Below are 20,136 nucleotides of genomic sequence, written 5' to 3'. Positions count from 1 at the left end.
TTATTGAAATGCTTATTTTATCAAAAAATACGGAGTTGGTATCGAAAAATTGTTGATTTGTTCGATATACAAGGTAATCATTTTTATAGTAATGTGTAGTTAGTTAGCAAGATGTACGTTAGCGTGACGATTTCACAAAAGTCGATAAGCATATCAACATTCTGAAAAGAGAGAACTAAAAAAGAGGGAAAAAAAACTATTTTGTGAACTAAAATCATGAATTGATTTATGATACGACTAAAAGTAAAAAATATATAAAAATTATATAACAAAAAATGTTATTTTCTCAAAATATCAATTCTTGGACATTGATCTTAGAGAAAGTCAGTAAAAATTTTGTAATCCACCAAAAATCACTGTAATGAGGAATAGATGTTTATGTTTCATAATACACTGATTTCATTGATAAAAAAAAGTATTTAATATATATACGATATTGTAAAAGTTTATGTTTAAGAATTTCATGTTTCAAATTTGTGTGGTAACTATATATAGTTGGAATAGTAGTTCAAGAAATATATCAAAGGTTGCAAAATTTTCCGGATTCTATTTTCCAGTACGTAAATAATCCACTAAAAAAAACAATCAAATATATTATAAGATTAATAGATTCTTCGTTTAAAAACATTGAAATTCAGAATATAAATTTTGACACGCACCAAATTCTCTTTCCTAAAATAGCTTTTCCCCACCCCGTTATTATTTTTACGAGAAAAATGAACACTATAAAATAAATCTTGAACACACTAAATAGGAAAAAAATGATCTAATATGAATACCCTTTAACATAAATTTTTTTTTATAAAATTATATTTTTACAAATTTCGTAAAATTACTTACCAAATCACTGGCAATAGATGAATATTATGTATTGCTTTAATATAATGTAATTTTTATTTTCAAATAATTGATCGTGTTGGAGATGAAAAGAGGTCGGTTTGTAGAACTATGCCAAGAAATGAAAAAATCATAGCTTCATACATATGGGCATACTGCTAAACTAACCAAGAAACCCAACAAGGCACCGGCAACGACTTCAATTTCTGTGTGACCAATTGATTCATTCAATCGAGTGTCAGCATAACCCACAGTTTCTGACCCTTCTTCCACATCTGATACTACAACCTCCGATCTTACTAAGGTATTGCCATTTATTATGTCATCGGAGTTGACTAACAAAGAAGAATTGATTGGCTTTGACTGGGAAGAAGTTTCTTCCTGTAAGGGAAGATTCACTTTCTCTATATTCGAAGATGGTCTTCTTGATAAAGAGTTGTTCAAATCTTTGGCATCATTTCTAGAGGACATTGAGAGTGACGCGATTTTGAGCAGAACTTTGTTTAGTTCTTTTGCATGAGTTCCCACTTCCCTTCGTACTCCCTGCAAAATGCACCAGGTGGAAGAAGTTAAACCAATGTGTTGATAATGCAATGAACCACAAGGTGGTATGGTGGACCCAAATGGCACAAAAAAATGAGCAATCATGGAAGCTGAATGCAACCGAATCGAGCTGTTTCAAGAGTTCTTTGAACCGACTCGAATATTACTCAACTTGCATTTGAAATGATCAAACAAAATCAAGGTCGAACACTTTAGAATATGTTTTATAATAAATATATTTAAAATTAGGAGCTTATGCAGTTTTGAGCCAAAATTCAAACATGATAATTAAGTTCTAACTACAAGCTTAGCTTTGAAATTTAGGTCGAGCCGAAGTTGAACACAAGATGCTATACAGATTTTCTTATGTTAGTTTAAATTATATATAAAAAAAGGCATAATATTCTACTTGATTCGTTTGCATCTCCTGGCAGTCAACTCTTCAAACAGAAAAATCGTTATTCAAAACAAAAAAATTTCCTGTTGATTGGAACAAAAAAGCTTGTGCATCTTACATTTTCTTTTCGAAGGTACTTGGGTGGGTAGCTTCTCCATGACTTATGAATTGACAATATTAATAAAGATCTGAAGTTACCTTGTTGTGGGTCAAGTAATAGATACAAGTTCCTAAACAATTTCAGTAAGTTTCCCTGCTTGTCCAAAACTCCAACTCTTACTCATATTAAACTTCAGAAATATTAACCATGCATTTTCTATATACAAGAGCCTACACCTATGTTGCCAATAGCTTTATGAAGCAAGAAACTAGTAAGAACAAAAATTTCCTGGAAGTGAAAAGGCCACTAGTTAATATTGACAGGGAAGGCAAGCTGAGGCAGCACACTACACACAGATCGAGTAAGTACAGATAGTTCTAGCAGCTTAACCTAATTTATGCTAAATAAAAATCGGTTCTTTCATTGGCCACACTGATTAAAGCCAGAAGTAAAAAACTACATATTCAATTCACTTCATAGTTCATACTACAGCACAAATTCGTTCCTTCTGACATATTAATCATTTGCTAAGAAACAAACCTGTGATAAAAAAAAAATTACACAAACCTGCGCATCATACATGATAAGGCTGGCATAAACTACCGCCAGACCGAAAATTGCGTCTGAAAATCCCCTGCAATATAGAACAGGACGAACATGATTACTTCAACTTCAGATACAATAGTGAGCAATGCCACAAAATATACTCCTATACAGGAAAGCACTAGGCAGGCTTAAAGATAGGCCGAGCTTCCCAAACAAATATTTATTCAAATTTCATGTATTAATTATTAAACTTTCAGTGAGGCGCTCATCACAAAATAAACAACTAAATCAACAAGGACCGCACCTATCGAGGGCAAGAGAAGTTGCAGTTGCCACAGCAGCCTGTAATTTGTAAGAATAATAGCCGATCAAATGGAATCCACCAACCCAATAATAGGTCGATCATAGGCACAAGTAGCAAAAAAGTAATAGATAAAAAAATTCACCGAAGAATGAGTAGAAGGGAATCCTCCTGCTTGAACGGCAGCCCTAAAATCAAATTTCTTGCCATAGAGTATAGATGAGGTAAACGGTTTTGACAGTTGCCCAATCGCTGCAGACAAAGCAGCCGCTACCAGAACCTATATACAAACACACGAATATTTCAGGAAAAAAAAATTGTTCAGCAACCTGAAGAGTAAACACCCATCTCGCAAACACAATCAATAAGAAACCCATTTGAAATAAAAACCGAACCTTGTTGTGCAAAACATCCGCTATATTGCCGAGCGAAATATTGTGGGACGCGAGTTCAGACACACAACAGAAGGAAACATGAGAATTCCTGGAATTTTTTCTGGCGTTCAGGAATTGGGCAGCGGGGAAAGTCAAATTATTGCTAATTTTCTGCCATCGGTGACTCGAAAAGTTGCACGATTGTAGTAGCATCATTGCAACTCACTCATATTTCAATTTTGGGTTTCATGGCAACAAATTTATATGGTAAAAGATTTAAAATGAAAAGGTTTTAAATTTTAAAACAACACATTATAATTATAACTTTTTAATTATTAAAGTTATCAAAGAAATCAAATCATCTACGGCAAAATTATTATTCGAACTGGGTAGTGTCTATGATAATTTTTTTATTTTTATTTTCTAAAAAAAGGAGAAGTTCTCGAATTGTAAATTGGTTAAAATTGCTCACATCCTGCCATCACTTTTAAAAAGTTAATGTGGACAAATCCAAAAAGAAATTAACACCGACCAAACCCAAGGAAAAAAACCAGATTGGGTTTTAAAGAGCAGTAATTGATTTGTTTGTTTCTTTGATTACAATCAGAATCTTAATACAGAAAGATGCTACCGAAAGTCTCCATGTAGGTCAGTCAACCTGGCGAAGACTTATTTGTTTTTTAAGGGACATTGTCCGATTATCATAAAAGAATTTGGTAATATGTGTTTTCTGTAGGAACCATTAATCAGAAAATGATTAATTCATTAAATTTAAATCGATGTGAGAGTTGGTGGACTTGATTATTTGGAGTCATATATCTTTTTTCACGTTCACATAAAAAAATATGACTCGTTTGTTACTTATTCGATCAACTTTAGAATAATATAGACAGCATGGAACTAACCAAGTGTGGGGTTGCTACCTAGCTACAAGGTAGGAGATTCCTGCCTTCTTCTTAGAGTTTATTCATTTTTTTTTCCCGAAATGAAGTAGTTATAAGTTAAAAACAAATGGAAAGTTTAATTGCAAGAAAACAACGATAATCTTTATGTGTCAAATAGCAAAAGTTCATCTAACTTGTATATGCACATTGTTACATATGTTGTTTTTTTCCCCGGAAACAAAAAAGACTTCAAGAGGTAAAAGATAGAGCCAAAATCCTAAAAATACTCAAATTCAACATAAGAAGAATCAGTAGAGTTGCTTTTGTTTCGATCATTTCCAATGTCAGCCATCTTCTTGTCTGAATTTGTTGAATCTTTGCAGGCAAACTGCTTAAAATCTACAGGTTCGGGTATGTGTGGAGGCGCGGCACTTCTTACCAAGGCCCAGTTCACACCCTCAAAGAAAGGGTGCTGCTTTATTTCAGTAGCACCTCTCTTGTATGCAATTCTCCTCTGAGGTTCCTTCACCAACAGCCCTTTTATCAGATCACGTGCCGCCGAGTTCAGTTGCGGCGTTTCTGGAAATTTTAGTGGTTGGCCAACGACATTGAACAGTGTAGCACGGTTTCCAGAACCTTTGAAAGGGGTTGTCCCAAGTAGAAGCTCGTACAAGAAAATGCCAAATGTCCACCAATCCACTGCACTGCCGTGACCCTCTCCCCTGATGATCTCTGGGGCAAGATATTCGTGAGTGCCAACGAAAGACATTGAACGAACATCTGTAGGCTCAGCCATTAGCTCAGGAAGGGCGTTAGAGTTATTGTTCAGCCCGAAATCGGATTTGGATTTGCGGTTCTTTTTTGTAGGAAGGAGGCGAGGGAAAAAATTTGATGGCTGCATACAACTGCGGATCATATTGTCGTCATTTAAGATAGCACCAGTGCTTTCGCTTGAATTTCCAACATGAACAGATGAAGATTTTACAAGTGTAGGACAAACGGAGCAACGAAGAGAGAGGTCGAAGTCAGAGAGCATGATATGTCCCTCTTCTCTTACTAGCACATTTTCAGGTTTAAGATCTCTGTATACAATACCTAGCATGTGCAGATACTCGAGAGCTAACAAGACCTCCGATGCAAAAAATCTGCAAGATGTCAACCCCAAGCCAAATATGAAAATGTACTCAGTGCTTACTCGAAGAAACATGCAAATAAAGTGATTAGGTTAGAACCTTGCAGCTTCCTCCGTAAAATGTTTATTGGGTTGCTTTTGACGAAGCGTGTGAAGGTTTCCACCACTACAAAACTCCATGACCAAGCAATAATATTTTTCAGTCTCGAAGTAAGAATATAAGGTAGGTAAGAAAGGGTGATCAAGAAGACAGAGAATTTCTCTTTCTGTTTGAGCACGAAGAAGCTTATTTCGACTTGCGAGAGAACCTTTATCCATAACTTTCATGGCAAAGAAGGCATTTGTTCCTCGAAGTTCAACAAGGTAGACACTTCCAATATCTCCATACCCCAGCCGTTTCAAAAGCCGAAAATTGCTGAGACCAAGAGGAGTATCTCTAGAAGAAGCAGAATTAACGGCATCCCATCTAACATCGCCTCCGGTGTGGGGCTTTAAGGGTGCACTCGTACTGTCTAAACTGTCACTGCGGTTGCTGCTACCACTTTTCCATCCATGATTGATGGTCGACGAAGTATTCTTAACATTACCTGCCAGAGACTTCGGTGATATTGCTCCACTTGATATTGTATTTGTCAGATAGTCAGTATTTGTAAATCTTCCGGGGCTAGGAACTGGGCATGGATTTATACCAGTCAGCGTTATTGCCTCCGTCCTTGGAAAGTCACTTGTTGGTTTATGAGTCGAGTTTGAATTAAAGTAAGAATTGGGATCCACAGACACAGGTTCACATGGTGAGACACGGCCAGGATTTGTGCTCCTTTTTGGCATTTGCTCCGACTTCCTCGAGAAATGAGGTGCATTTGCACTAGGATTTTTGGCAGCCAAGTCCATCCTACCGGACTCAGATGCACTGTCTTCTGATGGCGTGTAACTCATCTGCATTGGCATAAAAAAGCAAAATCGCTATCCTTAATCATTGCATCTTCATAGAATCATCAACAACTCAATTGCAACCATAAAACTTTTTTTTTAATTAATGATGCTACAACTTGTGCTTCACGGAGAAGACTCTCATCGCATAACTCTGTTATGAATTTTCGAGACAAAAATACAGCATGCACGTTGGCCAGAAACCAGTACACTGATAAAGAAACTATAGAAACAAATAATAACATATGGTATCTTCTAAGTTTTTCTTATTCATGCGGAACTCTGAAATATAAACCAATCATTTGGGATGTTACGTTTTCCAACTATTCTATTAACATCATCTTAATAGAATCAACCGGCTGTAAATTCTGACCTCATTCAAGTTTCCACCCCCTGGGACGAATGACAATTCAGGATTCAAGATTGCTCGATAAAAATATGCCAAAAACAAAACAAAGCACAACGCACAATCACAAAAATGGCATCAGCGCTTGTGATAGAACGCAACGAATTCGTAATCCAGAATGTCACATGTTCAAAGTTCAAACCTGCAGGTTGTCAAAGAATACGGACAGCTCTACATTAATGATCCCGTGAATCAAATGTACGCAAATTTCGAACACCCGATATGCTTTCACAAATCATGGGATGGAAGGAGCAGGCGCCTAACGAGGTCTAGCGGGTTTTCCCTTGATTGAGGAAACCATTGCAAGGCAAAAAATCGGAGAAGAAACTAGTCTTTGAAAGAATCCACTGTGCAATGTTGGAAATAATTGGTTAATGCAAATGTAAAAATTCGTAGAACCATAGAATGCCCAGGATTAGGAGACAAAAATGGGAAATTATGCATGTATATCGGGATGGTGAGAAAGACGTGGAGGGAGGAAAGAGGAAGCGGCCAAGTTGAGGAAGACGCAAGCATCGGCCTTTCAATCATCATTTTCACCACTCTCTTTTTCCATGAACAAGATTGCATTTTTATCCTTGGCTCATTCTAATTTTAATATATTATTGATTATATTAGTGGTTTTAATTTGAATTAATCTTTTGAAAAAGTTTTACAGATTATATATATATATATATATATATATATATACACACACGTATAAATATATGAGTTTCATTTACGAGCTTACTATTATGCCCTTTTATTTTGCATTTTGACATAATTGATGTGATTATTTTAGTCATTATCCCTTTTAAAGTTAATAGAGTTCAATTCGTTTTAGAAGTTATTATTTAATTTTATTTATGTTGGTTTTTGTAGTAGCCCGAATTCCAAATTGGGTAATTAGCGGAGTAATGGTGATTAAGAAGGTTTAATGTGTAATTTTGACCGAGTCATGATCGGACGGACCGAAGATGGTTCGGAAGCACCGAAGAGTTCGTAAGGTCCGAAGTGAGTTCGGTGGATCCGATCATTAGGTGTCAAGAGTTGATCGACACGTGGGAGTTCGGAAGGTCCGAAGTGTAGGTTCGGTGGATCCGATCATGAGGTGTCAAGAGCAGCTGGACACGTGCATGTTTGGACGGTCCGAAGTGTATGATCGGAGGATCCGATCATGAGCTGTCAAGAGCCAATGGACACGTAGCGTTCGGAAGTTCCGAAGTGGTGTTCGGAGGATCCGAACATGGCCTATAAATAGTGGTCGGATTTCCTCATTTTGACTCGCCAATTCAGAGAATTCCATAGCATTTCAGTCGTTTCTGACAGGTTCTAGTCTTGTTCCAAGATTTGGGCACTAGCGGGGAGCTGCTGGTCTTGTAGCAGAGCTGTGCTCTAGTTGGGAGCTAGCGGCATCAGCGGGCTAGCGACGGACGAAGGTTTGGAATTTTATCAGTATTTATCTCAGGATTATCTAGTTAAGTCTGGTAGATAAGTTTAGTGATGGTTTTCACTTGATGAATAGGCTTGGATTAGACCTGTTGTCTGGTGGTTCCAGTGGATTATGATTGCTGTGATAGAGGTACGAAAGTACTATCCGAGATATCCTGGTTGAGTATACATTCATATATGTGTTGCATGAGTATGTGGTGCATTGTTATATGTCATATGATGCATGCTATTATGTCACGGTTATTACTGCACGTTGCATTTCATGTTGAGCCGTATTCTTCTTCGAGATAGCCTTTGCTGTTGAGCTGTATCTCTTTCGAGATAAGCTATATCTTGGGGCCGCTCAGCCCTGTCTTGTGGACGCATGGACACCGAGAGTACACAGTGGCCGACGGGTCGGGAGGGCTTCGGTGGTCCGGGACATTTTAGGTCCACGTCTGTCTTGTAGTGGATGCAGTGACCCAGAGGTTGGACCGCGCGGCACTATCCACTTGGCGCCTCTAGACTGAGCAGTTTGAGATCCTTTGTAATTCCTGTTTCTTGACTACCCCGGTATCATGATCATAGCATGTGCATTTCATATAGGTCTGTATACTCATACTTTTGTACTGGGCGTTCTTATCGCTCACGTCCTCGGTTTTGTTTATTCTTGGACACCCCATTCCCTCGGGGCAGGCCTCAGGTTGGACAGCTCAGGAGGAGCAGGAGGAGGACGTGAGTATCTGGTTGGTTTAGTTTATCGGTATTGTTTTGATTCGATATGGTTGTATTGGATATTTTATTTTGAGTTGTTCTAGACTTCGATTGGGTTGTATAATCGGTATAGTTGTTGACTTTTTCCGCTGTTATCTCTGATTATTGTTTATTAGGTTAATTGCATGCTTAGTTTTTGATTAGTAGGTGATTCTGGAACGGGTCACTACATTTATGGTATCAGAGCATGCATACGATTTTGGGATATAGATTTTTGTTTTGGGATTTCCGTTGACCAATTTACTAGTTTCCCTATTCTATGTTGTAGCAATGGCTGACCACTTTGGTGACGGGAGTAGTCAGGGGAGTGTAGGTCGATGGGGTGATCAGGACGATCGTAGGCGTCACCGTGAACATCGTCATCGTCGGGATGGTCCTAGGCGTTTTGATTTGCATCGTTTTATTCAGATGGGGCCTAAGCCTTTAGTTGGTGGTGAGACTCCCGATGATGCTGAGGATTGGTTAGAGCGCATGGAGAGTTGTTTTGTTTTGTTCATCCTCTAAGCTTGATTTCGAGGACGAAATCTTTTTAAGGGGGGGAGAATGTAGTAGCCCGAATTCCAAATTGGGTAATTAGCGGAGTAATGGTGATTAAGAAGGTTTAATGTGTAATTTTGACCGAGTCATGATCGGACGGACCGAAGATGGTTCGGAAGCACCGAAGAGTTCGTAAGGTCCGAAGTGAGTTCGGTGGATCCGATCATTAGGTGTCAAGAGTTGATCGACACGTGGGAGTTCGGAAGGTCCGAAGTGTAGGTTCGGTGGATCCGATCATGAGGTGTCAAGAGCAGCTGGACACGTGCATGTTCGGACGGTCCGAAGTGTATGATCGGAGGATCCGATCATGAGCTGTCAAGAGCCAATGGACACGTAGCGTTCGGAAGTTCCGAAGTGGTGTTCGGAGGATCCGAACATGGCCTATAAATAGTGGTCGGATTTCCTCATTTTGACTCGCCAATTCAGAGAATTCCATAGCATTTCAGTCGTTTCTGACAGGTTCTAGTCTTGTTCCAAGATTTGGGCACTAGCGGGGAGCTGCTGGTCTTGTAGCAGAGCTGTGCTCTAGTTGGGAGCTAGCGGCATCAGCGGGCTAGCGACGGACGAAGGTTTGGAATTTTATCAGTATTTATCTCAGGATTATCTAGTTAAGTCTGGTAGATAAGTTTAGTGATGGTTTTCACTTGATGAATAGGCTTGGATTAGACCTGTTGTCTGGTGGTTCCAGTGGATTAGGATTGCTGTGATAGAGGTACGAAAGTACTATCCGAGATATCCTGGTTGAGTATACATTCATATATGTGTTGCATGAGTATGTGGTGCATTGTTATATGTCATATGATGCATGCTATTATGTCACGGTTATTACTGCACGTTGCATTTCATGTTGAGCCGTATTCTTCTTCGAGATAGCCTTTGCTGTTGAGCTGTATCTCTTTCGAGATAAGCTATATCTTGGGGCCGCTCAGCCCTGTCTTGTGGACGCATGGACACCGAGAGTACACAGTGGCCGACGGGTCGGGAGGGCTTCGGTGGTCCGGGACATTTTAGGTCCACGTCTGTCTTGTAGTGGATGCAGTGACCCAGAGGTTGGACCGCGCGGCACTATCCACTTGGCGCCTCTAGACTGAGCAGTTTGAGATCCTTTGTAATTCCTGTTTCTTGACTACCCCGGTATCATGATCATAGCATGTGCATTTCATATAGGTCTGTATACTCATACTTTTGTACTGGGCGTTCTTATCGCTCACGTCCTCGGTTTTGTTTATTCTTGGACACCCCATTCCCTCGGGGCAGGCCTCAGGTTGGACAGCTCAGGAGGAGCAGGAGGAGGACGTGAGTATCTGGTTGGTTTAGTTTATCGGTATTGTTTTGATTCGATATGGTTGTATTGGATATTTTATTTTGAGTTGTTCTAGACTTCGATTGGGTTGTATAATCGGTATAGTTGTTGACTTTTTCCGCTGTTATCTCTGATTATTGTTTATTAGGTTAATTGCATGCTTAGTTTTTGATTAGTAGGTGATTCTGGAACGGGTCACTACAGTTTTCCATTTGTGAGCTTACAGCTTATCATTCTGACATCTTGTTTTGCATTTCGACATGGTTCATAGGGTTATTTTAGTCATTATCAATGTTAAGATAATAGGATTTAATTCATTTTAGTAGTTATCATTCAATTGTATTTATGTTGGTAGAAATTGATGTCTTGTAATATTTATTTTTGGTTCAAGCCTTTATTATGTTCTTATGACCTTTAGTATTACCTTTTGTGTACTTCATTTAAGTACATTGTGGTTTGGGCCTTGGTAAAATCTATTAGTCTATTAATTTATATTTATTGTTTTTTTTATGAATGATATTTGGATGAAAAAAATCTTTTGTGTACTTCATTTTTTTTATATTTAAGCATTTGTCATATGAACAAGTGAATATATATGTTTATGGTCATGATGTTATTTTATCTATTGTGTTTGATATATTTAAATGGCAAAAACTTGTGTGAGACGGTCTCACGGGTCATATTTGTGAGACGGATTTATTATTTGGGTCATCCATGAAAAAATATTAGTTTTTATGCTAAGAGTATTACTTTTTATTGTGAATATGGGTAGGGTCGACCCGTCTCACAGATTAAGATCCGTGAGACGGTCTCACATGAGACTCACTCTATTTAAATTGACAAATACTCTTAAACATGATGATGTTTAAACAATTTTAAACAATATCTAAATTTCATAATTATGTAATTTTGATTGTCAATCAACCACGTCTAACACACGTGTACTTTCCTAGTATATATATATATATATATATATTAGTGGATTTAATTCGAATTAATCTTTTGAAAAAGTTTTACAGATTATATTAAAATTGAGTCCTCTTTTGAGATAGTATATACACACACACACACACAAATATATATATATATATATATATAAACTATTTATAATTAATTAGAACCGCTTAAGTAAAAAAAATTTGAGTGGGTCTCATGTGAGACCGTCTCACGGATCATAATCTGTGAGACGGGTCAACCCGACCCATATTCACACTAAAAAGTGATACTCTTAGCATAAAAAGTAATACTTTTTAATGGATAACCCAAATAAGAGATCCGTCTCACAAATACGACCCGTGAGACCGTCTCACACAAGTTTTTGCCAAATAATTTTAGGTGGTATTATATAATAGTTTTTCTATGACGTAAAAACACGCAGCTGTCATCACTCGCTGTGTATATGGTAAGTCATCGGACTAACACAATAATCTGAAAATCACATAGTGAGATTAGCCACGAAAATCACGCCACGAAAATGTTGGTAGTAGAAATATTTGAAATTCTGACTATTGATCAAGTAGTATATCTACTTCATCATCTTAAACATTTATGTTTATAATAGTTTTTTTGAAGTAGTAGTGATACGACCATTTTAAACTGAGAATTGAAATAATCTTCTTTGAAGTTCTTTTTTGGATATCAAAATTTTGAATAATTACAACGATGGTTAATTTTTCCAATATTAAATAAAATCTGCCATGACGTTTTATATTCTGTTAAATAATATAGTGTGGATTTGTTACTTTTGTATCGTATCAAGATTATTTGACTGTATAAAAATATATGTTAATTTTCACGTTTTAATTTTTAATTCTTATTTAATCAACTAAAGGTAAGATCAGGAGAAAATCAAAGTTATATGCAGTAATTTTTGTATTAACCTTAAAATAATAGAATAATTTTTTTCAAAGAAAGAATAATGTATAGAATATTGTTTAAATTCTTGGATGTTGTAACAATCTTATCAAAGTCGGTTAAAGAAATCATCAAGAGAACAAATTTTCTTTGTATAATACTTTAAATAGTATGTTAGGCCTATCAATAATTTAGTAATAATTTGATATTTAACAGTCAGATATGCAATCAAATAGAGTGTTAAATAAAATCAAATAAAGTCTGATTGGATAAAAAAGAATTAATCAAAGGATGATCAAGATTCTCAGATGTCCTCTACTATTAAGAAAAAAATAGTAATGCAAATTAATGCAACGAAAAGGGAGACGATATTCGTGAAAAAATAAAATATATATGCTCACTTGTTGGCTGTTGGGAATGCTTCCAAATATTCCAAGGTATAATTCAAGTGCAAACTCCCGAAAATGCTATTAGATTTTAAACCAACATAGATTAATGTTTTTGGTTGACGAACCAATAAGTCGAATAAAAAATTGTATATTACTTTTCTACAAAATACGTGCCATTAGAGTTTGTTATGTGATTATATTTGCAGATTAATCGGTACATGTAAATAGAGATTACGGAAAATTTTGAGTCGGTGGTTGAAATGTAGAGGTGGCTATAACATGGCACAAAATAAGGTGTCAAACTCCATTTTCAGATATTTTATATTCATTTACGCACAGCTGTTTTTATTTTTATCTCTATTACGTGTGACATTTAATAATGAATGTAAGATTCACGCATCAACGACGTGGTGAACCTTGAAGACAGCTAGCTCATCGCTCGGATTTGTTAGTATTCTTTGCCAGCCTATACATAATACATATTTTGTTCAAGTCTTTGACCTTTTCTAATGCTAGAAACGGTCTGTTTTCCATGGATTATTATGCATGTAATGGTTTAGTTAATTATATCTTCAAAAAAAATTCAACTCTCCCGACAGCCATACGTGGTTTGCTTGTTAATTTACTTCATTAATTAACATGTTAATATATATATATATATATATATATATATATATATATATATATATATATATATATATAGATTGTAATATATATGTGATCTTTAAGTTTTATTTGAATTTCCACGCTATTAAAAAAAACCTGTTGTCGACCTTACATTGGGATATTACCCCGCTACAAGGGAATGACTAAGATTTGGTAATGTATGATTTTCATGTGATCAATCCCACGTAAATCATGAAATTACATGTAGGATTAACAAAGAGTACGTGCTATATATTTTTTAAAAAAGTATTTTTTAACGGGAATTACTCAAAAATCACTTAAAATAAACAAAAGTTTACTTTCAGTTTCTGTGTCAGAAAAAATGTTTTGAACTCTTTTGGATCCACGGTTTTTTTTTATATAAAAATCAGTACAAAACATTAAAAATATAGTGATAATATATGATATTTGAGTATCAATTATTTCAGATTTAATATTAAGATATGATTTTTGAGTACTCAGACACGTATAACGAATATTAGTCATAATGACACATTTCTCTTTTTGGATGAAAATGAGTATAAAACATAAAAAATACGGTACTAATATATATATTTGAGTATAAACTGTTTTAGATCTAGTACAAAATATAAGATTTTGAGTATCAAATTAAAACAATTTTATTAATAACAATATTTGCTACATATGTTTGGATACTCGAAAATCATATGTTAATATCAAAAATTTGTACTTAAATATTTTATATTATGTCATATTTTCAATAATTTGTATCGAATCTTGTCCGAAAAGACAATGTGTTATTAATATCAATCATTGTTATAAATGTTTGGGTACTAAACTATAATAATTAATATAAAATTTGAAACAATTGTTACTTAAATATCATATTTTTGTATTGATTTTCATTCAAAAAAAATACATGAACTCATGAAATGCAATCATATTTTATTGTGAATTAGACAGTACAAACACATTTATTTTTTTAACAAAAAACTGAATGCAAATTATATTTACTCAATTTTTAATCATTTGCAAAAAAATATTGCACATTTTAATGACCTCAATTTTCACCAACACACATGCCTGCGGTATGGACACACAGATAATGATTAAGACAAGCAAGATTGAATTTAAGATCCCCCAAAGCATATCATTACAAGAAATAACAATATAATTGATATGATAACAAATATAATAAATTTAGAAATATATATATATATTTATATATATTTATCTATAAGTGAGTAGGCTGCATAGACAAGGACGTGCATTGTGACAAATCAACCATTCTTGACAGCCCACAATAAATATAATGCATTAAATAACTGAACAAGAAGAAACCAAACTAGCAAAGATTTGAAAATTATTACATATTCACCTATCATACTCGTAAATTTTTCATACAACAACGCACCTTAGTTGATTATTTTAAATCAGTTTTACATGTTGAACTTTCTTCTCTCTTGATTTTTGAAGTATATATCCCTGGATAAATTCCAATACCCTCCCTCTCTCCAACAAAGATAGCAAAAAAATTTTGCTGACAAAATCCCATCTTGGCCAACTTTCTCTCGATTCCTTTGTTACACTTGGCCTTGCTCAAGAATTTTAATCCATTCATGGTATGAAAATATGGTAATGTGTTGGCAGAAAAGAGACTCTTTCTTGTTAATTGTCCTGATCTTTGTAGCAACTAACTCAGGAGCAAAGCTCGTGCAAGGTCATGAAATTTCAGCTGGAAGTAAACTGGAGTTGATTCACAGGGATGATCTGCTAAGAAATCTGCAAGATGGGGTCCATCCCGTTTCGACGTTTCAGCGAATAAAGCAAATGCTCTACCATGATACGATTCGTTTTCGAGCGATTTCGAGTAGACCAAGGCTAAAACATGGCGGCGTCAGTTCCATCAGACGACAAGCCCAGGAAAAAACCGGTTATTATCAAGCCTGCACAAATGGAAGCAGCAGCAGTGGGGGAGAAATGCCGATGAATTCCGGCGCGGATTATGGAACAGGACAGTATTTTGTGCACCTCAAAGTTGGAACCCCCGCACAAAAAGTTACCCTTATTGCTGACACCGGAAGTGAATTGACTTGGACGAAGTGCAAGTATAGGTGTAATGGTGCACAATGTGGGATCGGAAATTCGAGGAATCGGCGGGTTTTTCGTGCTGATGATTCGTCCACATTCAAGACTGTGACTTGTTCTTCGAGCATGTGCAAGATTGAGCTTGCAAATCTGTTCTCCCTGGCTCAGTGCCCTTCTCCAATGGATCCGTGTGCCTACGATTACAGGTACATAGTAAGTCTTAACGTTTGCATTTTTTATTCCTAGATTGCGGAAGAGGGTACTTGAACCAGTTTTTAATTGGTTATGAAATGAAATTTAACATGGTTTTCTTACCCCTTGCTTAACAAGTAACAACAATTTTTTATATATTCACTCTTGTTTATATGTCACGGTGTAGACAGACATCGGGTACATTGCAAGAAACTTCAAATCCTTCAAGATCAACAATGTTAATCTAAGGACTAGTAAATGGAGGAAGCTTATTCTATTGTCGGATTATCCAGTAAAATAATAAGCTAAAAATTAATTGAAGAGAAGTAACAAGTTCTTGTTCATTCACATATCTACTCATCAAGCAGAGAAAACATTATACTTTAATGTAAATTATTCTTTAAATTTTATATGTATTTTTCTAAAAAAAATTATACAAATTTTGTTACTTCATGACAAATTCTTCCATTCAAAATTACTAATTTTTGGAGTGAAGAAATAGGCTCTGGAATAAAAATAAAAGAGGATGGAAGCTTTGTAACCAGTTACACCAGCAAAAGCTGCAATCTTGGTGGTGAATTCAATACACCTCTTACCTACACCCTACAGGCTAGTAATGACACTTATTGCTAAGTAGATTGGCTCACATGCCTATGCATAACATATCTCTATCAAGGACTTGTTTGGTTGAGTTAGTTACAGTTTCTTATCTTGAACATTGACTCCATTCTTCCTGATATAGAAAAGAGAAACCCATATAGTTGACTTCAAGAGGCATGTTAATTATCCCATATGCTTCCTACATGAACCACCAAAACTCAAAAGTCCTGGAAGAAAGTGTTATTCCGCTTAAATTCAAGACCATGGTTCTTGACTGGATCAGATTTTTAATTATTAATGCTTGTGATCAGGTACTTAGATGGATCATCTACAATAGGAGTCTTTGCGAACGAGACTGTAACATTCAGCCTAACAAACGGCAAGAAGACGCGCCTCGAAAATGTGCTGGTTGGGTGCAGTGGATCTTCCCGTGGCCAAAGTTTTGAGGCTGCAGATGGGGTCATAGGGCTAGGCTACAGCAACCATTCATTTGCATTTAAAGCAGCAAAAAGATTTGGTGGCAAGTTCTCATATTGTCTAGTTGATCACTTAAGCCCCAAGAACGTATCAAGCTACCTCATCTTCGGCTCCTACTACGAAACTGACGTATCCCCTATAAAACTTCAATACACGGAGCTAGTTTTAGGAGTGATCCCTCCATTTTATGCTGTAAATATGAAAGGGATCTCAATAGGAGGCATACTGTTGGAAATCCCAATAGAAGTGTGGAATGTGAATGGCGTAGGGGGGGTGATAGTCGACTCTGGTTCGAGCCTAACATTCTTGACTCAACCGGCGTATCAGCCTGTAATGGATGCTCTGAAGCCATCACTTTCGGGTTATAAGACCTTGAAGCTGGACTTTGGACCACTAGAATACTGCTTCAACTCGACGGGTTTCGATGAATCTTTGGTGCCAAGACTGGTGCTCCATTTCGCGGATGGGGCAATATTTGGACCGCCGGTGAAGAGTTATGTGATTGATGCCGCTACTGGTGTTAAATGCCTCGGATTTGTGAATGCTACTTGGCCTGGTACCTCTGTGATTGGAAATATAATGCAACAGAACAATTTCTGGGAATTTGATATTGCCAAAGGTAGACTGGGTTTTGCTAGCTCATCTTGCTCTTCCTGACCCAATGATCCAAGAAAGACGGTAACACTGCATTGTAATTTATATTTTCTACTTATTTTTAACGTTTAAATTTATGATATACATGAATAGATTGATAAGGGATTTCTGATTGTATGAATGATTTTACGAATTTGATGAAGAAATTTGAAGGAAACACCGAGTTTCAGTGCGCCTACAAGCAGAGTATAAATCAATCATTCAGTTTGAGCAGAGTGTCTAATATTCGAAACAAAAGGACAGATAAAGTTTCGATGATGACTTTATTGATGGTTGGTTTGGACGATTATTCTATTGTTAGATTTCCGTTTGTTTTGTTTAATTATGTAATGGGCATACCGAAACAAAGAAAAATACGAGTTCAGATATCTGAAACCTCAAAAGAGATCCTGAGGATATAAACTGTGCGAACAACGAAATACATGAACTTTAATACTATGAAAGAGAGAATCAACTCAAAGCAGTATTATCAAAAAGTTTCAAGCCGCGCATTCTAGTGGCATAGGATAGCTCATCCGGGGCCATGCACAATAGAGTCGCAGGCAAGAAAAGGAAATTTGTTTCAGAACAACATGCTTGTCTTGGACATGGATGCGCCTGTTGCTAGGTCTATGTCTCTGCATGTTCAAACAAGATCTTGACCACTCGAATTTCAATCTAAACTAACTTGTAACTCAATCTACTTTATCGCCTTTCTTTAATCTCTGTCTTCAAGCTTTTGCGTCAAATCTTGTTAATCATGACTCCACAAAGAATTATTGAAAAACAGCACAATAAAATTGGACGACGCTGGGAATTTCGAAGCAAACCTGCTGGTTATATAATACATCGAATCAGGTTCACAACCAACTTCTGAAGCTCAAATGCATAAAATTTGTGTTTTCCGTTCCATGTCATCGATCGAAGTGATCTATACACGATCCTGGAACGACGCCGCATACGGTGGCGAAGGCGAAGAAGAAAGGGTTGGAATCTCTGTTTTCCTCATCAACCATCTCCATGTCTGGCTCTTCTCCCACACAACCGACATGCCAATTTCGACACTTTCGTGTCGTGTACTGTATAAACCTAATCTCTGTTAAACATCTAAAATGCGACGTCGTCCCGATTAGCCACTAGCTATTCAAGCCCAATTACTCGCAATGGAGCCCCGGTCCCTTTGCTATGTAACAAATGTAAGTATAAAGGAACCTAATCAATAAAAAAACTCGAAATAATTATATTTTAATAAGTTTGATTCAAATTTCAAAAAATTAATAATTTTTTTTAATAGTTTGATTCATTTGAACATATTCGAGAACTATTCAAATTATTGCTTCAAAATAAATTCTCGATAAACCTCGAAAATCTATTTATTTAATATATATATATATATAGATATATGTATATTATATTAATAAAATATAAAAGTTCGTGAGCTACTGAACAATAAGATTTGGGCTCGATTTCGATAAATTCGTATAAATTAAATATTTTTCTAGACGTTCAAAAAGCTCGCTAACAGACTTGGTTCGTTTACGGTCATTTGAACTAACAAAAATGTATATTGTTGTTTTCGTTCCGATGCGTTGATCTTTTAATATGTCATGGTGCAATGAGAATGTAGCATTTGTTTTATTAAATAAATGACTGTGGTCCAAAGGCACAAAAGAAAGGGTATTTCGGCAAACAAAAAGACGCTAAATTGGCATTGACAACACTTGTTAGTTCCCACTAGCAAGCATAGAACACATAATTGAATTACTAATACTCCGACTCCAATTTTGTTCACTATTAATTTCTAAGCTTTAAATCAGAATCACTAGCAATATCTAAAATCTGGATCAGGTTGGTAATGTGAATGCGTCGGGAGAAGGAGAGCATGGCATTCTTTCCCGCAGTCAAATTAAGATAGGGTTAAATGATTAGGATTTCGTCATTGGGATCTTTTTTGGTGTATGAAAAATGATATTTTAAGGAAAGAAAAAGTGTATGCAAAAATGGTGGGACACCACATACATTTGACAGCAATAATAATAATAATAATAATCAAAAGTTGATATAAAGCAAACTAGCCATGACGGGGAGCCAGGTAGTTTTGTTCCTTCTGCATCCTTTTCTCGATCCATTTCCTCTTAACATATATTATGGCTTCAGCTATTGCTCATGATACATATATATAGATGTTGGATCCAATTATATTTCGTACTCGAGCCTCGTCACATGCTGTAAATACAGGTTTTGAGGTTTGGTTCGGAAAATATTTGTTAACATAAAATATAGCATACGTAAATAACATTTAGCAACATATTTTTTGTCAGAAAAAAAAGGAAAGAAAAGAAAAGACAACAAGCCATGTTTTGCAACTATCTATAGTTTAATAATATTTAAGGCTCTATGAGTTGTGGGGAAGGGGTCGGTGAGTTGGGCCAGGCAGCCTTTATGCGGGTCCTTTTAGTTTTGTTAGTTAATGAGCAGACAAAAGCATTGAAGCTTCTGTGTTTTCACATATTCATTACTTGCCAAGAATCTTGTAAAGCTCCCGCAAAGCACTTGTAATTATGCTATGTGCATTGTCGACTGTTAATCTCGATTAAAATTTAATTTCATAAATTCCAAAAGAAAAAAGTCTCTAAGTGAAGCTCCGAAAACAAGAAAAAAATCTTAACTTGATCGATAACTCTTGCAAAGATTTTAGATTTCATTTGCTCATACGTACTAATGAAGCACAAAAATATAGCCATATAAAATAAGATCAGAAGGAAACTGCATTAAATTTAAAGATGATGTTTATTAAAGCTA

At 36.0% G+C, this 20,136-nt stretch overlaps 3 protein-coding genes across 6 annotated transcripts; 1 reads left to right on the top strand and 2 right to left on the bottom strand.

The window, feature by feature from the left end:
• Nucleotides 1-895: 895 nt before the first annotated feature.
• On the bottom strand, nt 896-3,362 carry LOC140811953 (uncharacterized). Its single transcript, XM_073170090.1, has 5 exons — nt 3,120-3,362; nt 2,870-3,004; nt 2,728-2,765; nt 2,445-2,511; nt 896-1,380 (listed from the first exon to the last, which is right to left on the bottom strand). Exons 1-5 carry the CDS (start codon nt 3,312-3,314, stop codon nt 976-978), a joined length of 840 nt encoding a protein of 279 aa, XP_073026191.1. The 5' UTR covers nt 3,315-3,362; the 3' UTR covers nt 896-975.
• A 781-nt stretch (nt 3,363-4,143) lies between these two features.
• Nucleotides 4,144-6,971, bottom strand: LOC140813250 (serine/threonine-protein kinase RHS3-like). 4 transcript variants are annotated; one of them, XM_073171739.1, is made up of 4 exons: nt 6,513-6,971; nt 6,418-6,437; nt 5,215-6,050; nt 4,144-5,127 (listed from the first exon to the last, which is right to left on the bottom strand). In XM_073171739.1, the coding sequence occupies exons 3-4, from the start codon at nt 6,048-6,050 to the stop codon at nt 4,260-4,262; spliced, it is 1,704 nt and encodes a 567-aa protein (XP_073027840.1). In that variant the 5' UTR covers nt 6,418-6,437; nt 6,513-6,971; the 3' UTR covers nt 4,144-4,259. The 4 variants fall into 4 exon arrangements, with proteins under 4 accessions (XP_073027840.1, XP_073027839.1, XP_073027841.1 ...); XM_073171738.1 differs by having other exon boundaries at nt 6,593-6,971; XM_073171740.1 differs by lacking the exon at nt 6,418-6,437 and having other exon boundaries at nt 5,215-5,701; nt 5,804-6,050; nt 6,593-6,971.
• Nucleotides 6,972-14,729: 7,758 nt separating this feature from the next.
• LOC140813092 (aspartic proteinase NANA, chloroplast) lies at nt 14,730-17,508 on the top strand. Its single transcript, XM_073171523.1, has 2 exons — nt 14,730-15,638; nt 16,536-17,508. Exons 1-2 carry the CDS (start codon nt 14,977-14,979, stop codon nt 17,356-17,358), a joined length of 1,485 nt encoding a protein of 494 aa, XP_073027624.1. The 5' UTR covers nt 14,730-14,976; the 3' UTR covers nt 17,359-17,508.
• Nucleotides 17,509-20,136: the final 2,628 nt, after the last annotated feature.

This window comes from Primulina eburnea, chromosome 14, assembly GCF_022965805.1.
Source record: "Primulina eburnea isolate SZY01 chromosome 14, ASM2296580v1, whole genome shotgun sequence".
In the NCBI taxonomy this organism is placed as follows: Eukaryota; Viridiplantae; Streptophyta; class Magnoliopsida; order Lamiales; family Gesneriaceae; genus Primulina; species Primulina eburnea.
This window is presented reverse-complemented; position numbering and strand designations above follow the sequence as displayed.